Source organism: Nicotiana sylvestris, chromosome 4 (genome assembly GCF_000393655.2).
Source record: "Nicotiana sylvestris chromosome 4, ASM39365v2, whole genome shotgun sequence".
Lineage (NCBI taxonomy): Eukaryota > Viridiplantae > Streptophyta > Magnoliopsida > Solanales > Solanaceae > Nicotiana > Nicotiana sylvestris.
Window position 1 is genome coordinate 102,556,531 of NC_091060.1, and position 27,955 is coordinate 102,584,485.

The following is a 27,955-nucleotide window of genomic DNA, read 5'->3' on the forward strand; positions in this document are numbered from 1 at the left end:
CAACTCATTTTTAAGGTTATTCTAAGTTTCTGTTACAATATTGACGGTATAACATAAAACAACAAATTAAATACTAGGCAGAATAGCCTAAATGACACATATACTTGTGCCATTTTGTCATTTCAACCCCTGTATTTAATGAAGTTTCATCCAGACACCTGAACTCAGTCAAAACATGTATTTTAAACCCCTTCGGCGTAACGTGTTGGTCACTCGCCTGACGTGGAGAAAATATCATGTTCACATCAGATAAATCAATGCCACATCATCGACTTAATACACCTAAGGGAAAAAGTAATTGGGAAAATCAGGAAAAATCCCTCTTCTTTTTAGAATATAAAGTTCAGAAAAGTGCACCTTTTAGATTGAAAAGGAGACCAAGATAAGAATGAAAAAAAGAAAAAAAAAAAGAAAAGGAAAAAAATAAAAATATTTGCACATCGTTCCCTTCTTTCTCGTTGATGTCTCCACCCCAAAATCTCTCGCCGAAAATCTCACTGGAAAAGCTTACCTTGCCAAATCTAACACCACACCAGTAATCTTTTACTTGCTCTCCTCTATCCATTGACTCAGAAACGACAAAAGAAAACTTTCATCGCCTGAGACAGCTGCTACACCACCAGCGGAGTAGATCGGAAAGGGTCACCGACGACACATCGCCTCCAACTCCTCTCCACTGTTCTTACTTCTCTCATCTTTCATCTCTTTCTCGTCGACTGAAACAAACCCCAAGTAAGCATCTATTTTCGCACCCCAAAATTTCACTTAATCAAGAAACACTTGTTGGGAATCAGTGGTGGTCACCAATCAAAGGGACAAAGGAGAGAAATCTCCACTTCAGATTTCATCTCATACAAATCATCCGCACAAAATTTTAAGTCTTCTTCTCCAAAATTTTCACTTCGATTCAATTGTTTTTTCCAAATTTATGTTCAAAATTATCTATAAAGATTATATTTTTTTTATGTATTGGTTACAGATAGTTGAAAAAGATTTAGAATTTTGGTTGCTAAAAAGGGAGAAGAATAAATAAATTTTTATTGTTTTTAATCATGGAACAATCCCCCAAAATTTCAAGATATTCATAAGGCCAGGGAAAACGGGGTTACGATAGGATATCCACTCTCCTTTTTAGAGCGTGTAACAATGAATTTTTCTGACTCAGCCAAATGAATGACACATAAGTTCAGTCAACGGTCAGAGGGGTTTAAACTACATATTTTAACTGAGTTCGGGTGTCTGGATGAAACCTTATTAAATGTAAGGACCGGGAAGACAAAATGACACAAATATATGTGCCATTTAGGCTATTCTGCCTAAATACTAAGATCTACGAGATATAAGTTTTGGCAGAATAGAGAATTCATAAAAATTTATCCACGTATGCTGTAGAAACGTTCTAATCCCCCTTCCTGTAATTGTCTATTTATTTGATGTTTTTACATCCATTTATATGCTCTTTTATTTCCTTTTCGTGGTGTTTGGCCTTCTGATCTTCTCTTTTCTTTTTTGGGTAAACCTATATAAATCCCTCGTTTTGGAACTTCATGTTTATCATTTTCTTTTTGTAATTTCTCCTAATTTTTTCCTGTCAACACAAGCATTTAATTCATGGAAGGAAAAAGAAGACTAAAGAAACTTGATGGTATAATACATAAGAGTATTAATTTAGGGGACAAATTTCATGGTGATTTGATTGCTCAATTAGTTATGATACAATCAAGTATATATGCAATTTAATCAAAATTTTGATCATTTATGTAATTAACTAAATGGATCAATCTCTTTGGTTTTACCCTTTTTATTATATTGTTTTCCTTGCCAAAGACGGTTACCCTTTACTCTCTATTCATGCACTTAAAAATATACAATTGATAATTTGATAATTAATTAAATACTATCTTCCGAAAATATTAATTAAGTATTCACAAGTGTAGTATTTTTATTTGCGAGAAAATGAGATCTCTTATTTCCATATTTAAATTGTAAAAAATGACCTTACAAAAATCTTAATCGATCTTATGTGTTATTTTCTATTGATCTCATGTGAGAAAAGGTCTTGTTGTAAATAAACAAATATTTGCTACACTACAAAGCCAAATCTAACTATGCAAATTAAGATAGTGCTTTTATTACTTTTATTTGCATAAATGGAATAGTATTATGAACAATTAAATAGGAATTTGAAATCAGGAGAAATGGCTCAATAATCCTTTACAATTTTAAAAGAAGAATATGATTTTGAAAATCTCTTGCATTTTATTTTCAAATCTCATGTGTGTATAAGATCGCATGGGAGATTTACCAAAAGATTTAAAAAAAATTGCAATGCCCACGATTATTTATCCTAAGAGGAACCAAAGGGAAGAAGAATTACATTACACAATATTTTTCTCTCTAAAATGAGCACTAACGTCCCTTTCCCAATTGATATTTGAGAGGACTATTTGTCAAGAACTCTTTCTTTCTAAAAGTAAAAGAAGATGGACAATTTATTTGTATCTTTTTTCTAATTAATCTTTTCCTAGTGTATTTTACTTTATACATTTGATTTGATTTTTATGTATTTTAGTATGCGTTCCTTAGATTAAATATTTGTTATTTTCTTAAAATTTTCGTATTAAAAGAAAATTCAATACCAATTAAAATTAAAAGAAAAAAGATATGATTGTGCAAGCGCGAGTTAATTAACTATATATAAAAGTACAAATAAATAATGTAATACTGAATAAATTGTGCAATGCTGAACAATACAAGACCAAAAAATTAGACCTTTTCGTTTTGGAAAAAAAATCTAAGCAGGCATTTGGATTTTCAATTAAAAAGTGCGGAATCCACCGTTTTTCAGCAAAAAGAAAACACGAGTTTTGTGTTTTTTGATTTTGCTTTCTGGAAAAACACACAGTTCTAATTTCTAAATCAAAAAAACAATATCGAATAAACAAATCACTCCGATCTCCCTCTCATCTCCCACATCTACACTCCACACTATTCCTTCCGGTGAGGCAAACTCTCCATTGCCCCAAAAATTCTCTGTAAATTCTGCCCCTAACAAAACCCCATAATTCCCAATAACTCCCCACACTTCTATGTAATACGAGGCTTCTCTTTGTGTACAATGCTCCAATGGCTCAGTACAGACAATCAGGTGGCGGTTTAGGTTTTAGCAATAACAGTGGAGTTGTTCGAAACGGCGTCGCATCAGATCATCATGTATCTATTGGGATTCGTTCGAATAAGCAGCAGCAATCGCGAAATCAGCACCGTCGACTGAAGTCCACTGCCCGCAAGATCTCGATTGGTGCTATCATCGTTATTCTCTTCGTCGCCTTTGTTGTTTCTGTCTCTGCTTTCTTCTATTTCACTTCTCAAAATAGAGGTATTATTTGCTTTTACATTCGCGCACTTGACTACCAAAAGATACTGGTTTTTTCCTGGTTGGTGGTGGGTAATTGTAAATATAGTCTTAACTTGTATAACAAAATAAAAGGAAAATGAGAAATAGTAATTTCCGAGGATTTTTGCAGAACCAGGAATCATTGAATGTTGAAGTGATCAACCAAAAAGAAAGGTCGAAGAGCTTGTAAAATGTTGCAGTCTAATTCTGAAATTGAGAGTTGACTAGTTGGGTGATATTTCATATTTTATTTGTTACCAGATTTGGATGGTTAATGACTTATGTGGGAGTGGGAATGATTATAAATGTGGCCTTTTCAGGTTTTCTAAGTAATTTGGTTTTTGGGTAGTTGTAATTGAGTTAAACTGAAGTAAGAAGATCAGGCTTATTGGATATAGTTGCTTAGGTTAGACTACCATTAAGTATACCGAGTTATGGAATATCACGTTATGACCTTGTTATGAGGTTGAAAGTTCACGACCGACCAGAATAATGAAAGAATTGATGATTTGGTAAGTAATTGTACGCACTTAATTAACAAACAATGGGCTTATTAGGTTTATGCCACGTGTTACTTTGTAGATGATAATGTGTGAATTTAAAAAAATTGCGAGTCAACCAAATGAGTGCTGGAACTAGGAGAAGCACTTTAGAGAGTAATGGGTTTTAGGGTAAGTTAAGTAAGAGAAAATATATGCACTGCAAATTTAGTCTCACTAGATAAATGTAGGTGAAGTAAGAGTAGACCGATTGTGGTACCTAAGTGCTAGTATGTAGGCTCAACCTTTAGGAAGAATGACATGATAATGAAGATCTAACACATAGATTAGAATAGGATGGTTCATTGAGGAGTGTTACACGAGTGCTTTGCGATATAGATATACCTAACAAAGTGAAAGGCGAGTTCTATAGAGTAGATGTGAGAGCAGCAACATTATGTGGGAGTTAAATACCCAACATGTCCACAAGATAATTAGCTTCTGGGATGCCTTCCAAATTGGGCGGGTCACTTTGTTCAAATACCCTGTGTTCCAAGTATAATTGAGTTTTTAGGCAGAGTTTGAATTATCTGTGAATTCGGGCTCATTATCTGAAATTGTTTGGATCTCTTTGTACTTTTCTTATCCATTTTTAGAAATTTTAGATTAATGACAATAATAAGTGTAAAACTAGATGCTCCGATCAACTTGTAAAAGTCAAGAATTCAAAGGAGGTTGACTATGGATATCAATCTAAAGAAACAGCGCGAACAAGGAAATGCTTCATATGATGTTCCGGTGTGTCCAGCTGGAACTGTTTTCTATATTTTTGGATTATTAGGCTAAATGTTCACTAAGTTGTGTTATAGAAATATATCCTCCAGTATTTAGACAATTTCCATGTTTGCTGTTGCAGAATTGGATAATAATCGCTTTCAAGATGATGTTGATGTAGAAAACGATTCAGATTTTCTTACAAATGTGACACGGACACAAGGGAAAGTTCTCCAATTTGGACATGGATCAGTAGCTCATGGCCGGGATTCTCGTTATTGGGACAAGGATGACAGGAGAAGGGATGATGATTACAATGAGGAGGACTTGGAGCGGGTTACTGATGGTGACTTGGATAAGAATCAAAGTCCTCCAGATGGGAAGAGAAGCGATAAGAAGTCTCTTTCAAAAGGATTAGATCATGGTGGCAATGGTTTGTACAACGAAGCTGGACGTGATGAGTTGAAAAAATATGAAGCCAAATATCAAGCTTCCTTGGAGAATGCTGGGCACTCACAAGACGGACATCATTTGACAGACCAGCAATCTGATGATGCTGACAAGGGAAGGAAAAGTGAGACTATGGATGCTGATGATGGATATGATGATGGCATTGACTTAGAAGATGCACATACAGACGGATATGATGATGTTGGACATGAAGATTGGGACCATACTGTTGCTGCCGAATCCCAGGACATAAATGAGAGACATTCGTTAGATACACATGGTGCTGGAAATAAAAATCAAAATCATGCCAAAGAGGCTGGTAAAACATCCAAGGACTTCTCCAATAAGGAATCCTCTTCAAGTTCTCATCACCCTAAAAAGTCCTCATCAGAAAAGCGTCCTGTACCCAGAAGAAAGCCAAGGAAGCATGGTAATATTCTCTCCTATTTTAATTGGCGCCCTATGCCTTTATTTTATGATTATTTTGGCTTCAGGCCACACTTCGATGTTGCATTCCTTGGGTCAACTTGATTTTGAACTGATTTTAATATGGACAAAGAGAAATGTGCTTGGGGACATAGGGATATTCTATTATGGGAACTTGGTGTTACTTGGTAATAGCTTTTTTAGATGCTAGAACTATTTTTGAGTCAATTCCTTTTGATGCTGCAGCTGTCTTTGGTAGAGCTTTTATCCTTCTCATCTCTTTAATTGGATAATAGCTGCTAGTATTTAGTTCTGTACAGTCAAGGAAAAGAAAAGGAAAAAAGAAACAGCTGCTACTTTGCATCTTGATAAGCGTATTGTGCTGCTAATGATAGAAGGAGGTAATCAGCACTTCAGTTTTTGTTAGTTATTGGTATAATAATCAAGAAGTTAGGTACTAGAGTAGAATTTTTCTATGATAAATCTCATCAAAGAAGTAGATCAACGTTGCTCAAAAATCTTTTATTTAAGCGATCTCACTGTGGAAACTCACTTTCTAGCCTGCTGAATCTGCTAGCTAGATGTGTGATTTCACCCATTGCCTGTCACAGTCATCGTGGTTTGTTCTGCAGTGTATTAGCAGTTTTTTTGTATATATATTTTGGGTCTTAACAAGGTAGCAAACGAGGATTCAAGCCCTTTTTGTCATTGTATGGAACATCTTCTTCAGATTTCTGGATTGAACATGTGGAGTTTCTGTATTTCTTGCACTTAATAGAATCGGTTAATGTGTTAAATCTTGGACATTAGCTTCCCACTCCCTTTCACTTGGACTTAAATAGTCATGCTTTTCATTTACAGCTTGTGAGATGAAAATTTTGAACGCTAGTTCTCTTATTGTGGAACCTTTGGAAAGTCGAAAGTTCGCAAGATTCTCATTGCAGTATACAGAAACAGAGGACAGGCCTGTTGACAATGCAAACTGGGAACCAAGATTTGCTGGGCATCAAAGTCTGGAAGAACGGGAAGAATCTTTTCTTGCACGCAATCAGAAAATAAACTGTGGCTTTGTTGGAGGTCCTGAAGGAACGCCAAGTACCGGTTTTGACTTGGCAGAAGATGATGCAAAATACATTAGCAGTTGCCACATTGCTGTAGTTTCATGCATCTTCGGAAATTCAGATCGCTTGAGAATACCAGTGGGCAAAATGGTATTGAACAAATTCCTTTTTAACTCTTACTCATTTTAGTTCTCATAATTCCAGAATACTAACTCATTAAACTATGCCTGTGTATATGGGTACACACGTATACCAAACATATTTTCATGTTGATCACTAGGAGGACCTCATGTACACACTTGTTAAACTGGCCAAAAGTTTTCATGTATATGAAGCTGACAGGATAAAGAGAAGATTTACTAGTGGAATAGTGCTTAATCTCCTAAAAGTCTTTGGATGCATCCTATTGAGATGTACTTACATAAGATGTTCATCTGCTTGAAGAAAAAACATAGTGAGGCTCCAAATTCCTATTCGACAACTAAAAGAGATAGAGAGCCATTTTGGCAGCTGACTAACAAGGGATTTGGCACGGTAACCTGCATCAAAAAGAAAAAGAAAATGAAAGGAAAACATATAAGAATCCAATCAAATGGTCTGGACAGTAAGGGATAGCAGAAAGCATTCATTGCCTTAATTTTAGTGCTTTTACTTTCCTATTTTTTGGTTCAATTGGCTTTTATTCAGGACATAGATGCCTAGGTAGACACAATCGACGAATTACACAATTTGTAATTATGTTTTGCAGCACTAGCATAGTGCCCATCCTACTTCAAGAAAATTCTCATTACTTATAAAAAGAATATAAGAATCCAATCAATAGAGTCAAATTTTTATTTAGTTGGCATTTCTACTTTTGGTATACTTCCTGGGGTTACTTTTCTTACTTCATCCGAAAAGGAAAATCCAAACTAATGCTCATATAAGAAAATTATAAGTTTTTTACCACCCTTATACCGGTGGCAATCATATTCCACCCATTCTCAACTATCATCTAGGTTTCCTGACTAGTAGGCTTTATTGAGGCGGTGATAGCAGAATAGTATGGCAATCTAAAAGGGGGACAGAGGACTAATTATCACTTTTCAATTTGGGGTTCGAACTATGGAGGAGCGTTATGAAGGGATAGGAAGAGTTCAGCAGCTACTCTACATTTAAGGTGGGAGATGGCAGTAGGATTAGTTTTGGGGTCACAGTTGGGGTGGAGAAAATGTATTAGCTTTCCTTTCCTTTTATACAAATTTCGAGCCAGAGAGATGACTGTACAGCAGATTCGACGGACACATGAGGGGTGAATTCATTGGAAGTTGAGTTTTTAAGAAAAATCTGCAGGACTAGGAGATTGACAAATTACAGCTTGTTAATACTATGAGCAAAACATATTACGTACTAGTGGGGACTCATGGAGATGGGGAGCAAGGAGATTTAACTTGTTCTTAGTTTAACTCGTAGCACCATAAAAGATAAATCTTCCGCACTTATTCCGTTTGGATACCTGGTATGCTTCTTCGCTTGTTGGTAGCAAAGAGAGCTATATTGACAATTGAGAAACTAAGAAAGAGAATTGCTATGGACTGTTGATAAAGCAGTCAGGATAGTAGGAAGCTTCTTGGCCCTGGAAGATGATATGGAAGAGAGATACTGTTTTTCCACCAGGTGGAAATACAACGTCTGAACCCATCAAACTGTGTCCTTTTTTCTGTCTCCACCTTTTCTTTCACTCAATCGTTTCCCATTTCAACTTCATCACCCCCACGGAATCCTATCTCCATTATCCCTATCCTTGAACTCTTTATATGCAACTGTGAGAAAATCAGAATCAAATAACATCAGCTGCCAAACTAGCTTTTGAGCAATATTTGACCAATAGAGCTGAGAATCTAGAGGTCTTATACTCTTGCAGCATTCTTTAGCACACCGTAAGCAGCTTTCTCCTGGCTTATTTTTCTCTTTCTAATTCTCCTCCAAGATAGAGTAATTTCCTAGCCATGTTACCTTTGTATTTGATTTGGATCAGTCTTTTTGCTCAAGAATGAAACTCAAAACAGAAGGAAAGAACATGAAAAACTCAGAGTCAACTAGTTCAGTCTTGGCTCTACAGGTTTTCTAATTCTTTTCGTTTGACCAACTTTTTCATTGTGAAAAAATAGATATGTAAGACCAGTGGCATGACAACTTTTTTGTTAAACCGGTTGAACTGGTTTGTCCGCACCAGTTTTAAAAGCTTTTCTTCTATTTTTTTCTGGTTAGGTTTATAAAGCATTTAGGAGGGAAGCTATTTTATAGAATGTAGAGTCTATTGTGGTTGACCTACTCAACAAGAAAAAAAGATAGGAAGAGATTCTATTGTGATTCACCTGTTTCATGTTCTGTCAGTACCTTTTTTAGTTGTCTATCCAGATTTTAAATTATTTCACCTGAACTTATCGTTAGCTGCATTGCATGACATCTTTTATTAATTTAAATTCCTTTTCCAGGTTTCCCGTGTATCAAAGAAAAATGTTTGCTTCGTTATGTTTGTGGATGAAGTTACTCTACAAACTCTTTCAGCTGAAGGTAAGATGCCCGACAGCATGGGATTTGTAGGTTTATGGAAGATCGTAGTGGTAAAAAATCTTCCTTATTCTGATATGCGGAGAGTGGGAAAGATACCAAAGTTATTGTCTCATCGGCTCTTTACTTCAGCCAGGTAACTGGAATTACATCTTGTTTATTTTGTTTGTTGCATGTTGCTGCTTATATTCTTCTTGCTATAGCTTGTTAATCACTCGATTTTCACTTCCAACCAGGGGTTTATCAAATCGTAAAAGGAAGAAGATAAAGTGAAAAACAAATCCAGTTTTTAATGCTTCTAGCTTCTAATTGTCTGTACTGAGTTTAAAATTTAACTTAAAGGCCATCATTTTATCTTTTGGTGTTTGGTACCTTCTCAGCATTTGCTTCATGCTTCTTCCATAGCATCGAAGTACCAGCTTCATTGACAATTTTTCTTTTTGCTAGTCAAAAAATTGGTGAGTGCTTTTTCCTAATATTGGATTGATGAAAGCTTCTTTTAATGGGTATTATTTGAGCTAAGAGGACGTAACATTAATAAAACATTAGTCTCAGTAGGGGCCGACCGTCAAGTCAGTAATGTCTCTTTTGGGTTTAGCCTGAATAGTTTTTCCACTTTGAAGTGGTAACACAATGAGTTGTTTTCTCCATTTAAAAGATGTGTAGACTACTATACTTGGTTCAAAGGGGACAATCATACAGCCGCTTCAAGAATCGATAGATTTCTCGTTTCAGAAGAATGGGATGAAAGCTTCAGAAACATCAAGCAAACTATCCAACAAAGGTTGATTTCGGACCATTCACCTGTTGCTCTATACTGTGGTGCGTGGGAACAAGCTAAATCATACTTTAAGTTTGAAAATTGGTGGCTGAATGTGGAAGATTTTGATGACAGAATTAGAGACTGGTGGACATCTTTTGAATTCTCAGGAAGACCAGATTACATTTTAGCTTGCAAGTGAAAAGCTCTCAAGGGCAAGCTAAAAGAATGGAGCAGAGTTTATGAAGGTAATTTGGGACTGCAAAAATCAAAATTGCTAAGTTAACTAGCAGGTTTTGAGACAACACAACAACTAAGAGCGTTGACAGAGGAGGAATCAGTGAGGAAAGCAGCTACTCTAATGGAGATTGAGGAACAACTCAAGAATGAAGAAATTGTATGGAGACAAAAATCAAGAGCTCTGTGGCTCAAAGAAGGGGACAGGAATACAAAATTTTTCCATCGCACTGCAAATGCACACAAGAGAAACAACAACATTGATCAACTAATGATTCGACATGAAGTAGTCGAGGATCCAGACAGAATAGAGATTGAGATAACTGAATTCTACAAGGAGTTATACAAAGAACCTGAAGAGTGGAGACCAACGGTCAATTTCGAAAATAGCTCAAGAATTTCTGAATCAGAAAGGGAGTTTTTACAGAGTAACTTTGAGGAACAAGAAGTTTTGACCTGTCTGAAGATGTGTGCAAGTGACAAGGCCCCAGGTCCGGATGGATACACAATGGGTTTTTTCAGAAAGTGTTGGGACATTTTGAAGGAAGTCATCATGGCGGCCTTCAACAACTTCCATTCTCAGGAGATGTTTGAGAAAAGCTTCAATGCAACATATATAGCTTTGATTCCAAAGAAGACAGGTGCGAAAGAATTGAGAGATTTCAGACCGATCAGTCTGATAGGGAGCTTCTACAAATTGCTCTCAAAAGTCTTAACCGAAAGACTTAAGAGGGTGGTAGGGAAAATTGTCGATGCTCAACAAATGGCTTTCATCAAAGGAAGACAAATAATAGATGCAGTGTTGATTGCCAACGAAGCTGTGGATTCAAGAATAAAAAAGAAGGAACCTGGAATCTTATGCAAATTAGATATTGAGAAGGCCTATGATCATGTAAATTGGAGCTTCCTACTCAGAATGTTAGAACTAATGGGTTTTGGGCAGAAATGGAATAGATAGATGAAATTTTGCATATCTACTGTAAAATTCTCCATTCTCATAAATGGATCTCCTAAAGGTTTTTTCCATTCACACAGAGGTCTAAGACAAGGTGATCCTTTATCTCCCTTTCTATTCATTATAGCCATGGAAGGATTGAACAACATGATCAAAACGGCTAAAGTCAGTGGATGGGTAAGGTTTTGAGGTAAACAAGAGTGGGGCAAACAATCTAGAGATCACACATCTCCAATATGCTGATGATACTCTAGTCTTCTGTGATGCCGAAAAGGACCAACTTAGATTCCTAAGAATCATTTTGGTCTTATTTGAGGGAGTCTCAGGATTATACATCAACTGGAGAAAGAGCAATATTTTTCCCATTAATGAAGTTAACAACATGGAGCAACTGACACAGATATTGGGAGGAGAAGTTGGGTCCCTACCAACTGTTTACCTTGGGATGCCTCTTGGTGCAAGATCCAAATCAAAAGAAATCTGGAATTCAGTCATAGAAAAGTGTGAGAAGAAGCTGTCAAGATGGAAATCACAATACCTATCATTGGGGGGCAGGCTAGTTCTAATCAACTCAGTATTAGACTCACTTCCTACTTATATGATGTCTTTGTTCACAATTCCAGCAGGCATTTTACAGAGATTGGACAAACTCCGAAGATCATTACTTTGGCAAGGTAATAAGGAAAAAAAAGTCTTCCATTTAGTTAAATGGAAGACACTCACAATGGATAAAAAACAAGGTGGCTTAGGAACAAGGAATTTGAAGAACCATAGCAAGGCTCTTAGAATGAAATGGTTATGGAAGTACTCTCAAGAACCCCAATCTTTATGGGGCAAAGTGATCAAAGCAAAGTATGGTGAGGAAAATAACTGGGTGTCAAAAAAAGTCAGAACATCATATGGAGTAAGTGTGTGGAAAATCCATCAGAGAACTTTGGCCTATAATGAAGAATCACTCCTCCATAAGAGTGAACAACGGAAGGAACACATCATTCTGGAATGATAATTGGTTAGGAAACGGAAGCTTAAAGGAAAGATACCCCGATATGTTTGGTTTAGCACAAAACCAACATAAGACAGTAGCTGATATGAGGAGTCATCAATCAATCTAAGAAGACAGTTGAATGACTGGGAGATAACAAGATTAACTGACCTTTACAAAGAGCTGTAAGCATTTAAAGGTTTACAGGAAGGTTTTGATTCACTTTGGTGGAAGAGGCACAACAGAGGGGTTTATCGGGTGAAGGATGCATATAAGATTTTGAATCATAATAATCAACAGGTGGACCTATGGCCTTGGAAACATATATGGAAAACAAAGATTCCATACAAGGTAGCTTGCTTCACTTGGCTACTAGCAAAGGAGGCGGTATTAACACAGGATAATCTCATAAAAAGGGGAATTTCTCTGTGTTCAAGATGTTTTCTGTGCGGGGAAAATGCTGAAACTGTCACACATTTGTTTCTACATTGCAAGATTACAGACCAACTATGGAAAATCTTTATTAGTCTTAGGGGTATTTCATGGTCAATGCCATACAGGCTTAAAGATGTCCTTTATAGCTGGGAAGAAGCTGGAGCTGAAGCAACTAGTAGAGATAGATGGAGGACTGTCCCGGCTTGTATCTGGTGGACAGTTTGGAGGGAAAGGAACAATAGATGTTTTGAAGATAGAAGCAATCCAGTGCAGAAGATAAAACTCAATTGTATTCTTTTTTTTTTGTTTTTGGTGCAAACAGATTTACATAGAAGATACATTGACAATCATAGACATACTAGGATCTTGCTAGGTCTCGAATTAGAACATCTACTAATCCTCTCCATGTAAATCTGGTTTTCAGTGCAACCTATGTACTTATGTTTTTAATATATACAATAGTTACCAATTCAAAAAAAAAAAAAAAAGATGTGTAGACTACTAGACTGAAGTCAATTGATAAGTGCGAATGTACTAGTTTCTGCAAACTACGTAAGTAGAGAATGCTAAGATGGTACCGAAAGAGAGGTAGAGATTGCATTGGAATTTGGTGTACTGTTGATCGGCTTTACTTGCCCTTCCCTGTCTCCAGGAGGTTAAACTATATTTAGAGTAGTGAGTTATGCGACTGCCAAGGTCACAACCATGAGTTTCAGCGGATTCTTGGTACTAATTTTCTATTACTTATTAGTGCTCTTAACCCTTAGGTAGCTACTTTCAGGATCCTCACAATTTGTCTGGATTCCTGCTTTTCCTTGTTTCTATGGATGGAGTTGGGAATGATATAACATGGAAAATGTTAATAACGAAAGCATTGCTCTTCTGATTTACTGCAAAATCATTTCTCGACCTTCGCACTTTTCTGCCCTTCCATATTTGTCCAACCTGTAGTAGAGACTTGCATATATGCTGTCTTATGTTTTAGACCCGCATCACCTGTAATATAGTATCATCTGTGAATGGAGTAGCAAAAGGTGAATGATGTGGTACTGTAACTCACAAGTGAGAACTGTACTCTGTTAGCGCAAGATGGATTTTTGATGTACTGTTTAAGGAAGCCTCTTGCTTGCTGTTTTTATCCTTGGTTTGGTCCCTCCATTTCTGTATCCTTGGCTTGGTTTGCTCAAACTTTCTAAATTTCTGTTCGTTAATGAAAAAGTTGAAATGCTTGTATGAATTGCTTATTAAAGACTCTCCCTGAAGAAAGAGGAGATAAAAGGGCGAATAATGTAGTAGCTTATGAATCGCTTATTAAATTATGCAGGTATTCCATATGGTTAGATAGCAAGCTTCGCCTGCAGCTTGACCCCCTACTCATCTTGGAGTACTTTCTGTGGCGAAAAGGTTATGAATATGCAATTTCCAATCACTATGACAGGCATTGTGTGTGGGAAGAAGTTGCGCAAAACAAGAAGCTTAACAAGTACAATCATACTGTCATAGATGAACAATTTGCTTTTTACCAGGCTGATGGATTGCAAAGATTTAATGCATCTGATCCAAACAAGCTTCTTCACAGCAGTATGTTTTACTCTTCCATATTTAATTTCGTGCAATACCTTTCGTCTTTGAGTAATCATTGGCATAATATCATTACATGTTTCTGACAGATGTACCAGAAGGATCTTTTATTGTGAGGGCTCACACGCCAATGTCAAATTTGTTTTCTTGTTTATGGTTCAATGAGGTCGAGCGGTTTACTCCCCGCGATCAGCTTAGTTTCGCATATACATACTATAAGTTGAGAAGAACGAACCAAGATAAACCTTTTTATCTCAACATGTTCAAGGTAAGAACTTTAATTTGCTTCCGAGCACAACTATGCTGATAGACGGCCTTCCTTTTTGTTTTACACTTTCTTTGTGCATTGTAGGATTGTGAAAGGCGAAAGATAGCTAAGTTGTTCCGTCACAGATCAGACGAGAAGAGGAATATCGCTCAACGTGAGACAGAGTAAACATGGAGAGAACTTCTGGTATTGGTGGATGATTCATTTTTTTGGTTATATGCATCGCTATATTGTACTTGCTTGCTGGAAAGAGGTCATTGTGCCATAGCCGTCTGATTGTCTGTTGTACATTACCAAAATTTTCTCTAGAGAAAGCGATATACGTCCAACTTTATCGACTCAAAGCAAAGCAAGGTGGATCTGCGGGCTTTATCTTTCTGCTGGAAAGAACACACCAACAGCATTACAGCTTCCATTCTATTAATTTCATTGCCTTGACCAACTCCTAGTGTGAAGCATCCTACACCTTTACACTTGTATCTACATGCGTTGGAACACCTGATACAATATGTATTCTTTTTCTATGAAGCAGGGTGCCAATTTATTGTTTTCTATTTTGTCAATCGATGGGGTGACTTATTAAATTCATTTTTTGCCTTCTACGAATTGATACTAGTATTCATATTCAATTTACAGCATATGCTTATCGTGATGAATTTAACATTTACTGTGGGCCAAAATGGCTGCTTGTGATTGGCCGACTTACAATAAGCCTAAAAGGATTATCTACACAAATTAAATTAGTGAATGATAAATGAGAATTTATTAACACAACTCATTAACAATATGTGAATGTCAAAGAGCTGTGTCTTTTCTTTATAGTAGTTTATTTACTCTCTACTTTAAAAAGAATGGAGGGTTTGAACTTTTAAGTACAAAGGTTGGACTAAGGTAGAACTCTTGGGAGGTACTTTCGCTCTACTTTACCATAATAGTTTTAAATTTGTCAGTTGCTGTGCTCTCTTGCAAGTGCCCGTCTTTGTTGGTTGCTCTCTCGCAAGTGCCCGTCTCTTTAGTTTTCACAACCAAAAATTTATTCATCGAAAGATTTATACATACAAAGATTCAAAAAAGAATCAATCTTATTAAGGTCACTATTTTTATGGGATTCCCAAAATTATTAATAGAAAGTCGATTGCACAAAATCCAAGAATTACAAATAACCGTACAAAAAGAATTTAGGTTTGATTTTGAGTTCTAATTCATACATTGATTCTTTATTTCTTTCAAATAAAATTTACGATTTCAAAATTCAGATAATGATACTATAGACTATACCTTTAATAAAAATATATTTAAAATGATATGAAGAAGGTATGGTAGAGAAAAAGTTGTTTGGCTTCATAAATAATGACAGTATCATAACGAGGAACAAATATATACATCTTCTTTTACAAAGTCCTCTCTTCCCCCACACGAAAAAAAAGAGCATAAAAGAAGAAATAATCTAAATTCCATTGCCTTTGCCAATCTCGCGAAGCAACTTATTCCTTCCTTTTAGCACCTCTTCAAAAACCTGATTTGCTTGTGACTCAAACTTCTCCAAACCAGCCTGTAATGCTGCAGATTTCTGCAGAATAATTTCTTTATTTCTCTTTATCTCTTCTTTATCTTCTACATGTCCCCTTTTCAACTTAACTTTTGTTTGCATTATTGCCTTCTCCATTTCTTCATACTCATAAAAACCTATCTTCCACTTCTCTCCATCTCTGTAATATTTCCTTTGAAAATAAGTGACAAGGCCATTAACTGAGTCCCTGAATGACTTAATTCCAGGAGAGTTACAACAAATACTATCAACTTCCACCTTACTAGTTGGATACAAAAAAACACTTACAAGAATAAAAAATAATAAACTAATTGCAACTCTAATTGCATAAAGTATATTATTTGAACAATCCTTCTTCATTTCTTGACATATTTCATCATGAATTGTCTTGTTCTCCCTTTGTATTGATTGCATATTGGCAAAAGCTTCTCTCCGATAAGTATTCAGATTTATATCAACTCTTAAACGATACATATTGATCTTACAACTTGATGACTTCAACATGTTACAAAGCTCCATGATGTTCAAACTCTCATTCATGTATAAGTTCAACAAATTATTGAACACACTATTCCAAGTAAAAGGTACCTTTGATTTCTCCAGTATTATGAGCAGAAATTCAGAGTGAAGTTTCTGTAGCAAAGTCATGGCTTCTATACACCATTGAAGAGTTAAAGAATTGTTGGCCAGTGATATCTGGAGATTCTTGATTTCTGTGGTTAAAGAAGCAAATAGAGCCGTAGTCTTATCATTGGTAACATGAAAGATACATTTCCTTTGGTGAAATGGAGAAAGACAAGCCATAAATGTTCTTTCCATGACCAATTCTAACTCAAAGCTTTAAGGAAAGATGCTAACTCTGGGAGATTCTTTAATAAGTAGGGGTGAAAAAGAAGAGAGGAGGTGAGCTAGTAGGTTTGGGGGGGGGGGGGGCACTTGTCGTGGGAGAAAGATTGTTTAACATGCTTGTTCAAGATTTCCATCAAAACTAGCTTTATTGTCTTGGTAAACTTTTTTATGCTTTTCCCCCTTTTTCCTTTAAGATATATACATTGACATTGTAAAAAACTTTAACCTCTCAATTTAGTTTAACCAGTTATAGCAAATTACTACTTTATTTTTCAGGTTAATTATTAGGCTTATAACATAGAAATACATTTTATTGTTGGATAATTTGACATGATGGTATAAATTATCTATATATTATTGATGCACAAAACGTGAACTCATTAGAAAATAAGTAATGGATACTGCATTTAAAGGAGAAAAAAAGAAGGAATGCTTGGAGATAAAGGAAAAGGCTTGGCAAAATCATAACTTTTGGTTAAATAAGAAGGAAATGGTTTTATAAACAAACACAAGGAGGAGAAGCCACGCAATATATTTTTGGGGAAAAGGAGGATTTACTAAGAAGAGGATTTTTTCTCAAAGTGACACATACATAGAATACATCCTTTTTCCACTTGAAAAGAATCCGTCCCCTTTGCTCTAGTTAACTTTTACGTGGCTATTTGTCTAACTTGTGTCTTAATTGATTTTGATTGGGACTTGTCACCCTTTTTTCTTCTTCTTCTTCATCTTCTTCTTCTTCTTCTTTTTCTTTTTTTTTTTTTTTTTTTTTTTGGAAAAAGCAATAGTCTTCGAGTTATAAGATTTTGCATGGAATAAATAATAATTTTCATAACAATTTTTCTTATTTTCATTCTACCATTGAAAGTTTGTAAATTACAGAGACAATAAAGATCTCTCTTGTGTTGTATTCAAGAAGTAATAAGTATATGTACAAGTACATAGAGCCCTAACTATGGAAAGAATCAAAAAGGAAATCCTATAAATCTACTTTGAATCCCTATAATTATGCTAGCTATGTATATTACATAAGATTATGTCTACGTTCAGATTATGTCTACATTCATTATCTAACACTCCCACTCAAGCTGGAGCATAGATATTGATCATACCCACCTTGTTACAAAGGTAAATACACCGGATTAGACGCAATATGGAGGGCAACTTGATTGTCACACTAGAATTTTGCTAGTATTGGATGCTTTAACCCAATTTCAGTCAGCAGATGATGTATCCATATAATCTCACATGTAGACTGTGACATAACTCTATACTCGGATTCTGCACTGGATCGAGATACAACACTTTGCTTTTTACTCCTCCATGATACCAGATTTCCTTCAACAAAGACACAATAACCTGTAGTAGATCTTCTATCAATTTTGGATCCAGCCCAGTCAGCATCTGCAAAATACTCAATACGAGTATGATTGTGATTGCTATATAATATGCCAAGTCTAGGAGCTCCTTTCAAGTAACACAAAATCTGTTCCAAAGCTGCCCAATGTTTGACCGTTGGTGCAGACATGAACTGGCTAATAACACTTACCGCAAAAGCAATATCTGGACGAGTCACAATGAGGTAGTTTAATTTCCCAACTAACCTCCTGTATCTCGTTGGATCGTCAAAAGGATCAGCATCATCTTTCATAAGATGCACATTAGGAACCATTGAACTACTGCAAGGTTTAGCTACCAACTTTCCAATTTCTGCAAGCAAGTCAAGAATATAATTTCTCTGAGACAAAAGAATTTCCTTCTTGCTTCTAGTTACTTCTACTCCTAAAAAGTATTTCAACTGGCCTAAGTCCTTTGTATGAAACCTAGTATGCAGAAAAGACTTGAGGGAAGAAATCCCCGCATAGTCACTTCCTGTGATAACAATATCATCAACTTATACAACAAGGAGAATAGTGCCAACTACCGATTTTCGATAGAAGACTGAGTGATTGTACTTATTCATTTTCAACCCAAACTCCTGAACTACCTCACTGAACTTGCCAAACCAAGCTCGTGGACTCTGCTGCAAGCCATACTAGGACTTCTTCAAATGACAGACTTTCCCATACCCCCCCTGAGCAACAAAACTGGGTGGTTGCTCCATATACACTTCCTCCTGAAGATCACCATAAAGGAACACATTCTTGATATCCAACTGATGTAAAGGCTAATTCTCGAATGCAGCTAGAGAAATAAATAAGCGGACAGAAGTGAGTTTGGCAATCGGGGAGAAGGTGTCAGAATAATCCACCCCATAATTCTGAGCATACCCTTTCGCCACAAGTCTGGCCTTAAGTCTTGCCACAAAACCATCTAGATTAACTTTAACTGCAAAGACCCACTTGCATACCACTAGTTTCTTTCCCTTTGGTAAATCTACCAAATCCCATATGTGGTTATCCTCTAAAGCATGTATTTCCTCAAGCATTGCATCAAACCATCGGGGATGATTCAAAGCCTCCTTCACTGTTTTGGGTACGAAGATAGAGTCTAGAGAAGCAATCATAGATCTAGACGTAGAGGATAAGTGGTCATAGGAAACAAATTAAAGTTAGCAACAGATTATGTCGATTTGCAAGTACATGTACCTTTGCGAAGAGAAATAGGAAGGTCAAGGTTATCTGGAGGATCAGGCAAAAAGAGGATCAGATGATGCAGGAATTGGTACAGGACATGTATCATTTGTCTCTCGCCTCCGCGAATAAACTTGAATAATTGGAGGTATTGCTAACACAGTTGGAGCAGGTACTGAAGGCATAATAGTCAATTGGTGCTCAATAGAAGAACTGGGAGATCAAAGAATATCATCTGATTGTTCTGTCAAAGTACGGGTAACCTGATATACTAGCCACTCATATTCCTCCCCTGACTTGTAGAAATAGGAGGTGCATAGAAGAATGGTGTAGTCTCTGAAAATAACACATCAATTGACACAAAATATTTGCCAAGCTCAATATAATAATATCGATACCCCTTCTGAAAGCGAGAATAGCCCAGGAAAACACACTTCATAGCCTTGGAATCCAACTTGGTAAGATATGGTCGAACATCTCGAACATAACATGTGCTTCCAAACATCTTAGGTTCCACCGGAAATAATGACTTGTTCGGAAAAAGAACACTAAAAGGCACATTAGCATCGAGTACACTAGATGTCATGCGATTAATCAGAAAATAAGCCGTAGAAACCGTATCAACCCATAACTGTTTAGGAACCTTCATTTGGAACAAAAGTGCTCGGGCTGTCTCAAGTAGATGCATATTCTTCCTCTCAACAACTCCATTTTGAGAGGGTGTATCAACACATGAAGACTGATGTAATATACCATGTTGTCTCATGTAGGATTGAAATAACTCTGACATGTATTCTTTAGCGTTATCGCTACTTAGAGTACGTACTGAATCATTAAATTGAGTTTTGACTTTAGCACAAAAGGAAGAAAGATGAGTAAACACTTCAGAGCAGCTCTTCGTCTAGTAAATCCAAGTCATTCGAGACAAATCATCTACAAAAGTGACAAAATACTTATGCCCAATTTTAGAAACAACCGGACATGGTCCCCAAACATCAGAATGGACTAACTCAAAAGCTGACTCAGCTCGCTTATTAGCCTTTGGACTTAACAAGATGCGATGGTGTTTTGCAAATCGACATGACTCACAATCCAATGATGAAATATTCTGAAACCGAGGACAGAGCTTCTTTAACAAAGGCAAAGAGGAATGTCCAAGTCGATAATGTGCTTCAAAAGGAGACACGATACTAGAGCATGCAACAGACCATGGCTCCCATTCATCAAAGATGTAGAGATCACCAGATATATATCTTTTACCAATAACCTGCATCGTCTTAAGATCTAAAAACAGACAATGATCGGGAAAGAATGCAATACAATAATTAAGGTCTTTGGTAATTTTACTAACAGAAATTAAGTTAAAGGCCAATTTTGGTAGATTTAATACATATGACAGGGTAATAGAGGAAGTTGGTTTAACAGTCCCAGATCCAACACTGCTACAAATTGATCCATCAGCTACGGTAACCGGAGAGGTTGCTTTATGTGAACAAAAGCTAGAAAAAATATTTGAATTACCTGTCCTGTGATTTGTGGCACCTGAATCGATCACTCATTTATTGGAAGAGGTGATAAGACATGTTTAATCTGACCCATCAAAGGCAGTAACTGAAGAAGATCCCTTAACTGATTTATGACATTAAAGGAATTTTAGAAACTCATCCGAAACCAAGATTGTTGGACTAGGAGTTGTTGCATTATTATTCTTTACCATCATTTTTTCCTTTCAATAACAAATTGATTAAACTAATAGAGGTCCTCGAAGCTAAAAGATACCCAAAAATCCTGGTAGATATTGAACGTGTTTCAACTTTAATAATCCACTCAACCAAATCAGAGAACCAAACGAATTTGTCCCCAACTCAAACAAAATCAGAGACCAATAAAGTTTTTGATAAGGAAAGACCCAATTGATAATATCAAGTTACTAATCAATCACGACAGTGAGTCAAAAATAAAGATGCAAGCTTCTCACACAGGCAGCCTCCAAGAAAAATACCACATAATTAAAAAAATCGAATAACCAATAAACCAAACTCAAACCTGACCAAACAAAGTGAGAATAAGATCTGGTCTGAGGTTGTCTTTGCTAAAATGCGGTTCTATGATCAGAGAACCACCACAATTCAACTGGAAATGTCAAAAAGACCTTAGATTAGCTTTCGACTGTAACACCCCGTACATTCGGCTTAGGTATGAATGAGTTAAAGGAGTAGTAAGGTTATATTTTTTACATGTGAAGTCCCATCGGGATGATTATGGGTGAAAATAGTTATTTCAAAATCAAGATGGAAAGTGAGGTGCATAAGATTTGACAAAATAGACTAAGTTTGCAGAAAGTCCGTATTCCAGCAGGTTTTAGTGAAAATGTGTAAGGAATTTGGGAAAACGCAAACATGTAAGTTGTAGGCCTTTGAAATAGCTTTTTAATGATATATTGTGGAGCCCAAATGGAGCTCTGTGCAAAACGTTATGCTCGTTTTACAGAATAATGCGTAACCACCACGGTCCTGCCGCGTTTTTACTGCGATCGCAGTGGTGAGGTAGTGTCCCAGCGATTTACCGTGGTTGGTACTGCGGTCGCGCCAACTGGGACGCGGTGGATGACTCGAGAAGTCATTTTTAGCCTTAGTTTGTCCCCCACAGCCCCAAAACATAAAAACTTGCTCTAGAAAGGAAAGCTCTCAAAAACCTAACTCCTTAAGGGTCCCTCCACCACCCAAGGTAAGTTTTAATGGTGATTCTAAGTTAATTCCAATTTCCCAACATCTTATTAACATGGGTAAAACCCTCCATATCATTAGATATTCGATTGAGACATCGTTGTTGAGAGAAGAAACCCTAGAACTTGAATTCAAAAGGATTGAACTTCAAAAAAGTAATATCTTCACCCTCTAATTGATTCTATCATTGAATTAATGATTATAGACTCTAGTTCATGAGATATGAGTTGATGGGTTGATAGAAAAGCATGAACGATTATAGGTTTTGGGTGTTAATTATTGATTATTGGTTAAGGGTATTGTTTATCTTATGGGTGATAAAGAATAATATTGATTATAACCATTTGGGACTTTAGAATTTATCTAGGACCAAGAGAATGGGTTATTGTGTGTAGAGACACCATTAATAAGGACTATGAAGCTTTATTCTCACCAAGTGTTTGAGAAAATGCCTAAGTAACCAAAACATGAGAATTATTGATAATATGGAATTCCTTTGACTTGTATTGATATAGATTAAAGTTGAAAGAGTTGGTGAATGTTGTATTACGCTCAAGAGCAGGAAGTTAAGGTATGTGAGACTAACGCTCTATGTTTGGGAATGTTAATGATTCTCCCTACACTACGTTTCTTTTACGACGTTACCAATTGCCTCAGAAATATAGTTAAGCCTAGTTCCTTGAACAGTTGTAGAACTTCTATTCTCTAAATTCATAACTCGTTCATGACTTTCATTCTGAACGTTGTGAGCTCAGTTCATATTCAATATAGACTTGGGTTTGTTGTCCCTAAGTCTCAGTATAGCTTACTCAGCATGTCATAAACAGTTGAAGTTTCAACGTTCATAATCATTTCAAGAATACATGTCTCATTCTAGTCCTATTCAATATTCCAGTATTATGTAACTCAGTATGATTCAGTATTCCAGTATTATGTAACTCAGTGTGATCCAGTATTCTAGTATCATGTAACTCAGCATGATTCAGTATTTCACTATTATGTATTGTAGTATGATTCTAAATTCCAAATTTTAAATCTCTGAATGTCGAACACCTGTATTTGGGCCTGAGGCCGCAGTTTATGCTTTATGCATCTTTGGGCCTGAGGCCGTAGTTTATGCTTTATGCATTTTGGACCTGAGGTCGCAGTTATGTATACGTATACTTAGGCCTGAGGCCGCAGTTGTGCATATATATATATATATAGGGCCTGAGGCCGCAGTTTAATATTCAGATAAACAGGTTGTTCATATTCAGAAGAGGGAGTATTCATATCCTTACTTCCTTTATCATTTCAGTTACCAGTTATCAGTTCAGTTATCAGTTAGCAGTTCAGTTATCAGTTATCATTTCAGTTTCTATTTCAATAGTATCATTTCAGTACCAATTATCAATTCTCAGTTATAAGCTTAGTTTCAGCATTTATAATTCTTTCTTTCAGTTGCTTTACATATCAGTGCAATTCAAATGTACTGACGTCCCTTTTGCCCGGAGCCTGCATCTCACGATGCAGGTAATAATTTACAGGTTGATGATTCAGAGCGCTAGAATTCTCGTACCAGCTGTTTGGTGATCCCCAGTTCTTTCGGGGCATTATCATTACTTTACTATCTTTCAGTATTTACAGGCAGTCAGTGTTTTCAGCACTTCATTAGAGGCTTCATAGACTAGAGTAACAGTTAGGCAGAGTCTCATGTTTTTCATGTTTAGCTATATTTGCTACAAATACGTTTCAGAAATTGTATTAGTATTTTCGTACTTTGATTTATATCATTCAGACTTTCAGTATATCAGCATGTGTTAGTTTATCTTCCGCATTCAGTATGTTATGATATCACATGTTGATTCAGCCAACCAAATGGTTCGCTCGGTCACATATAGTCAGGCACCGAGTGCCGTGTTATGTCCAGGCCCAGGTTCTGAGCGTGACACCGACCAAGGAATTTCACGCAGCGGATTCGACTCAACTCCGACGAGCAGTAGACCTGCTTTGATACCATGTAAAGTACAGAGACAATAGAGAAATCTCTCTTGTATTGTATTCAAGAAGTAACAAGTATATATACAAGTACATAAAGCCCTAACTATGGAAAGAATCAAAAAGGAAATCCTATACATCTGTTGTGAATCACTATAATTACATAAGATTATGTCTACGTTTAGATTATGTCTACATTTATTATCTAACAAAGTTGAATTCCATAATCTAGTTTAAAGGAGCAAAGAAAGAACAAATCATGATAGCAACATTATATTTGATGAACATGAGATGTTGTACTTTGTTTTGAGAACTTGGTAGCCTTCGAGAAAAATAGGAGGTAGTAAGAATACAGATTTGTTTTTTTGGTTTCAACCTTGACCTCATTCAAGAATTAGCTTTGATCCAATCCGTAAGACAACTACGGAAAGATGTTTGTTTGAATCGATGGTGTTTAAGAAGAAGTTCGTACCCAGAAGTGGGCTATTGTCTTGAAGAATCAGGGACAATGAAATTGATTAATTAGAGACAATCTCCTAAGAAAAGATAGTTTGAATTTAAGAAAAAGTCGCTTGACTTTATCCATGGTTTCTTTGCGTAGTTTATTGCTTTCTTCGTTCCACTTTATATGACACTATTTTTTTTTTACTTTGTTCCAAAAAGAATGACTATTTTCTATTTTTGGAAATAATTTAATTTTAAATTTTTCTTTTTGTCCTTAATGAGATAATTTATGGCCACACCGATATTTATGATTTGCTTTAGACCATAATTTTCAAAAATCTTACTTTCTTTATTAAACTCTGTGCATATTCAACTTTATTTAAATGACCCTAAAATAATTTTATAAAACTCAACGAACAAAGCAAAATAATGAATGTCTAGTGGCTCTTTTAATGGAAACAGCAACAAGTGATGGGCGAAGTCCCACAAAAAATTGCAAAGAATAAATTTCTTAAAGTTAGGGTGTGATGTTGGTGAAATGAAATCATGGATAAACTAGCATAATATATATTCCAGGAATTTTTCATGGAGTTTTAACTCATGAAGGTTCAACATAGATATATTATGGAGTTTGAAATAGGCATCATGAGTGCAATAATGTTAAAAGGTTATTTCAACTCATGATGGTATTAATTAGGGGTGTACAAATGAAACCAACAATTCGTACCAATCCGAAAATCCGAGTCAAACCGAGAAAAAAAAATTCGACTATAGTTTGGTTTGATTTGGTTTGGTGTTGGGAAAAGAAACTCGACCATAATTGGTTATAAGTATAAAAGTTTTTTTAAATGTATTTAATACATAAAAATATTTATTGTAGTGTAGTTTATAAATATTTCTTAAGATTTTTCATAGTTTTATCTTTTAACGTATTATTTCAAGTTTGGACTTATAATTTTTGGATGCTCCAATAAGTTTTATAGTCCATAAATGTTAGTATCTCAAATAAATCCTTAACCAAAATCAAATCAATACTAATGCTAATAAAAACATTCAATTCAATTGTACTATGAATGAAAGTAGTGTTGAATATCTATTTTTTTAGTTTTTCCATAGTTTAGATAAATGCATCTTATCTTTCTTTTAGTATTTAATCATGTAAATAATAGTACTTATTAGTCACACTTACTTTAGCATCTTAGTAATTTTAAATTATGTTTGTTTTCATTATGGTATATTAATAATATTTATTTTATGCAATTTTATTATCTTATTGTTGAATATTTTAGTATAATATCATTACTCATCTTATATTTATGCATGTTATTTTGTTGAAAAACACCTTATATATAGTTCTGTCTTACTAGGATTAAAGAAATATTTGGATATGAAAAAACATTCGAAAAAAACCCGAAAACCCGAGATTAAAAAATCCGATTTTTGTTGGTTTAATTTGGTTTGGTCTTTAGATTTAATAACCTGACACAATTGGTTTGGTTTGGTTTGGTTTGATAATTGGAAAATCCGAACCAATCCGACCTATGTATACCCTAGTATTAATAAGTACCATGAACGAAATAATGACAAAAATTCTTATAAGTTCTAAAACGAGCATCATGAATGAAATAATAATAATAAAATATACTACTACAAATTTTAAAATAGGTATCATGAGTGAAATAGGTACGTAAAATAATGTGAAAACATTTATTTTACTCACGTTACCTCTTTTGAACTTTAAGAAATGTTCTCGAGGTTCAGCTTTATGAGTTTTATAGGTATCATGAGTGAAATAAGTAAGTAAAATAATGTAAAATAAGTACGTGATATTATTACACTTAATTTCTTAATTTGATTTGTTTTAACAGAACTGATTTTACAAGATAAAGATTCCATATATCCGAGGTTTACCCTTTGGTATCCTTAATTAGATTCTAAATTTTGTGAAACAACTCTCCCATAAGAATTAGTTTTTTTGAAAAAAAATAGTAGGTTCTTCCTGAATTAACATGGAACACTATTAGCTATTCAGACTTATATATTATAGACGTACTAATAAAAATAATGATATTAAATGCAATATAATTATTATTTTAGTAAATGATTGGTGGTGTCTCCTCCTTCGGATAGGGGTAAGGTCTGCGTACACTCTACCCTTCCGAGACCTCACTAGTGGGATTTTACTGGGTCGTTGTTGTTATTATATTGGTGGTGTCTAAACTAGTTCGTACAGTACAATTTTCTAATTGTATGTGTATGGATACCATGTCTAAGAAGTACAAGTAAATTTTGGGGGTAAGAATTATCCATAACGCCAATGTAAAGATCAGTGACGGACCCAGGATTTTGTGCAAGCGGGTTCAGTCGGAGAAGTCCATAACTAACATAAACGGTATAAGCCGTATAAGCGGGTTCAAAAATAATTTCTATACAAAATTTACCTTGCTTTAGCCATAATTTATACATATACACAATATTATTTTTTGACGAAACGGGTTCAGTTGAACCCACTTCTCACCACTTGGGTCCGCCCCTGGTAAAGACTAGTGTATAGTCATCGGTTGACGTCTTCAAAGAAAAATGGGTGCGAAGGCAGCCATATTGAAGGTGAATGACGTCCATCGACAAATATCTTCAAGACAATGGGTTTATTCATTGTCTTCGTGAATATGTTCTTTACCTTAAAGTTCATACTAATAAAGATATCTTGCTGGTTTGTCTTTATGTTGATGATCTTATTTTTATGGGTAATAACCCAAGTTTATTTGAAGCTTTCAAGAAAGATATGTCCCTTGAGTTCGAGATGACAAACGTTGTGCTCATGTCATATTACTAGGGCCTAAAAGTGAAGCAAATGGAAGAATGCATTTTTATCTCTCAAGAAAGCTATACAAAGGAAATCTTGAATAAATTCAACAAGTTCGATTGCAATCCCGTGAATACACCAATGGAGAGTGCAATAAATTATCAAAGTTTGATGAAGAAAAAAAAGTGTGACACGACCCAAAATCCACCAGTCGTGATGACACCTAACCCAACCTGCTAGGTAAGCCAATTAACAATTATCCAGTTTCATTTAACTTAATAAAACAATTAAATAAGAGAATTATCTAAATCTTATACATTTTCCAAGGACTGGTAGTACAAATCATGAGCTTCTACGAATGGAGTTTATAAAGCAACAATGGAACAATTATACAGTCTGTTTGAAAAGTACATAAACTGAATTTAATAGTCTAAGGCTACCATGAACAAGAGGCAGCTACAACAGGAACGCGAGTACGCCTTCAAATCCAGCAACCATCTAACTTAGCAACATCGGCATCCGGGATCTGCACGCACTGTGCAGGAAGTATAGTATGAGTACAACTGACCCCATGTACTAAAAAAGTAACAAACCTAACCTTAGGTTGAAAGCAGTGATGAGCTAACACATGATCGGGTCCAAAGCCAATATTTCCAACACGGTTCATAACAAC

General features: G+C 35.6%; 3 protein-coding genes across 3 annotated transcripts; 1 reads left to right on the plus strand and 2 right to left on the minus strand.

Annotated features, from left to right (window-relative positions):
• Window positions 1-2,943: 2,943 nt before the first annotated feature.
• Window positions 2,944-15,014, plus strand: LOC104243456 (probable hexosyltransferase MUCI70). Its single transcript, XM_009798644.2, has 7 exons — window positions 2,944-3,379; window positions 4,793-5,530; window positions 6,388-6,737; window positions 9,065-9,276; window positions 13,834-14,090; window positions 14,180-14,358; window positions 14,443-15,014. Exons 1-7 carry the CDS (start codon window positions 3,127-3,129, stop codon window positions 14,524-14,526), a joined length of 2,073 nt encoding a protein of 690 aa, XP_009796946.1. The 5' UTR covers window positions 2,944-3,126; the 3' UTR covers window positions 14,527-15,014.
• Window positions 15,015-15,805: 791 nt separating this feature from the next.
• LOC138889923 (uncharacterized) lies at window positions 15,806-16,726 on the minus strand. Its single transcript, XM_070173267.1, has one exon. It carries the CDS (start codon window positions 16,724-16,726, stop codon window positions 15,806-15,808), a length of 921 nt encoding a protein of 306 aa, XP_070029368.1.
• A 1,207-nt stretch (window positions 16,727-17,933) lies between these two features.
• On the minus strand, window positions 17,934-19,438 carry LOC138889924 (uncharacterized mitochondrial protein AtMg00810-like). The gene is made up of 4 exons (XM_070173268.1): window positions 19,345-19,438; window positions 19,027-19,246; window positions 18,826-18,872; window positions 17,934-18,628 (listed from the first exon to the last, which is right to left on the minus strand). Exons 1-4 carry the CDS (start codon window positions 19,436-19,438, stop codon window positions 17,934-17,936), a joined length of 1,056 nt encoding a protein of 351 aa, XP_070029369.1.
• Window positions 19,439-27,955: the final 8,517 nt, after the last annotated feature.

Bases quoted from the DNA above. Each gene is read 5' to 3' on its own strand.
- LOC104243456 (XM_009798644.2), top strand. From the start codon at position 3,127: ATGGCTCAGTACAGACAATCAGGTGGCGGTTTAGGTTTTAGCAATAAC. The intron at 9,277-13,833 runs GTAACTGGAATT...TAAATTATGCAG, and splicing joins CGGCTCTTTACTTCAGCCAG to GTATTCCATATGGTTAGATA. The intron at 14,359-14,442 runs GTAAGAACTTTA...TGTGCATTGTAG, and splicing joins TTTATCTCAACATGTTCAAG to GATTGTGAAAGGCGAAAGAT.
- LOC138889923 (XM_070173267.1), bottom strand. From the start codon at position 16,726: ATGGAAAGAACATTTATGGCTTGTCTTTCTCCATTTCACCAAAGGAAA.
- LOC138889924 (XM_070173268.1), bottom strand. From the start codon at position 19,438: ATGATACATGTCCTGTACCAATTCCTGCATCATCTGATCCTCTTTTTG. The intron at 19,247-19,344 runs GTACATGTACTT...TTGCTTCTCTAG, and splicing joins TCCTATTTCTCTTCGCAAAG to ACTCTATCTTCGTACCCAAA. The intron at 18,873-19,026 runs GTATGCTCAGAA...GGTGATCTTCAG, and splicing joins GCCAGACTTGTGGCGAAAGG to GAGGAAGTGTATATGGAGCA.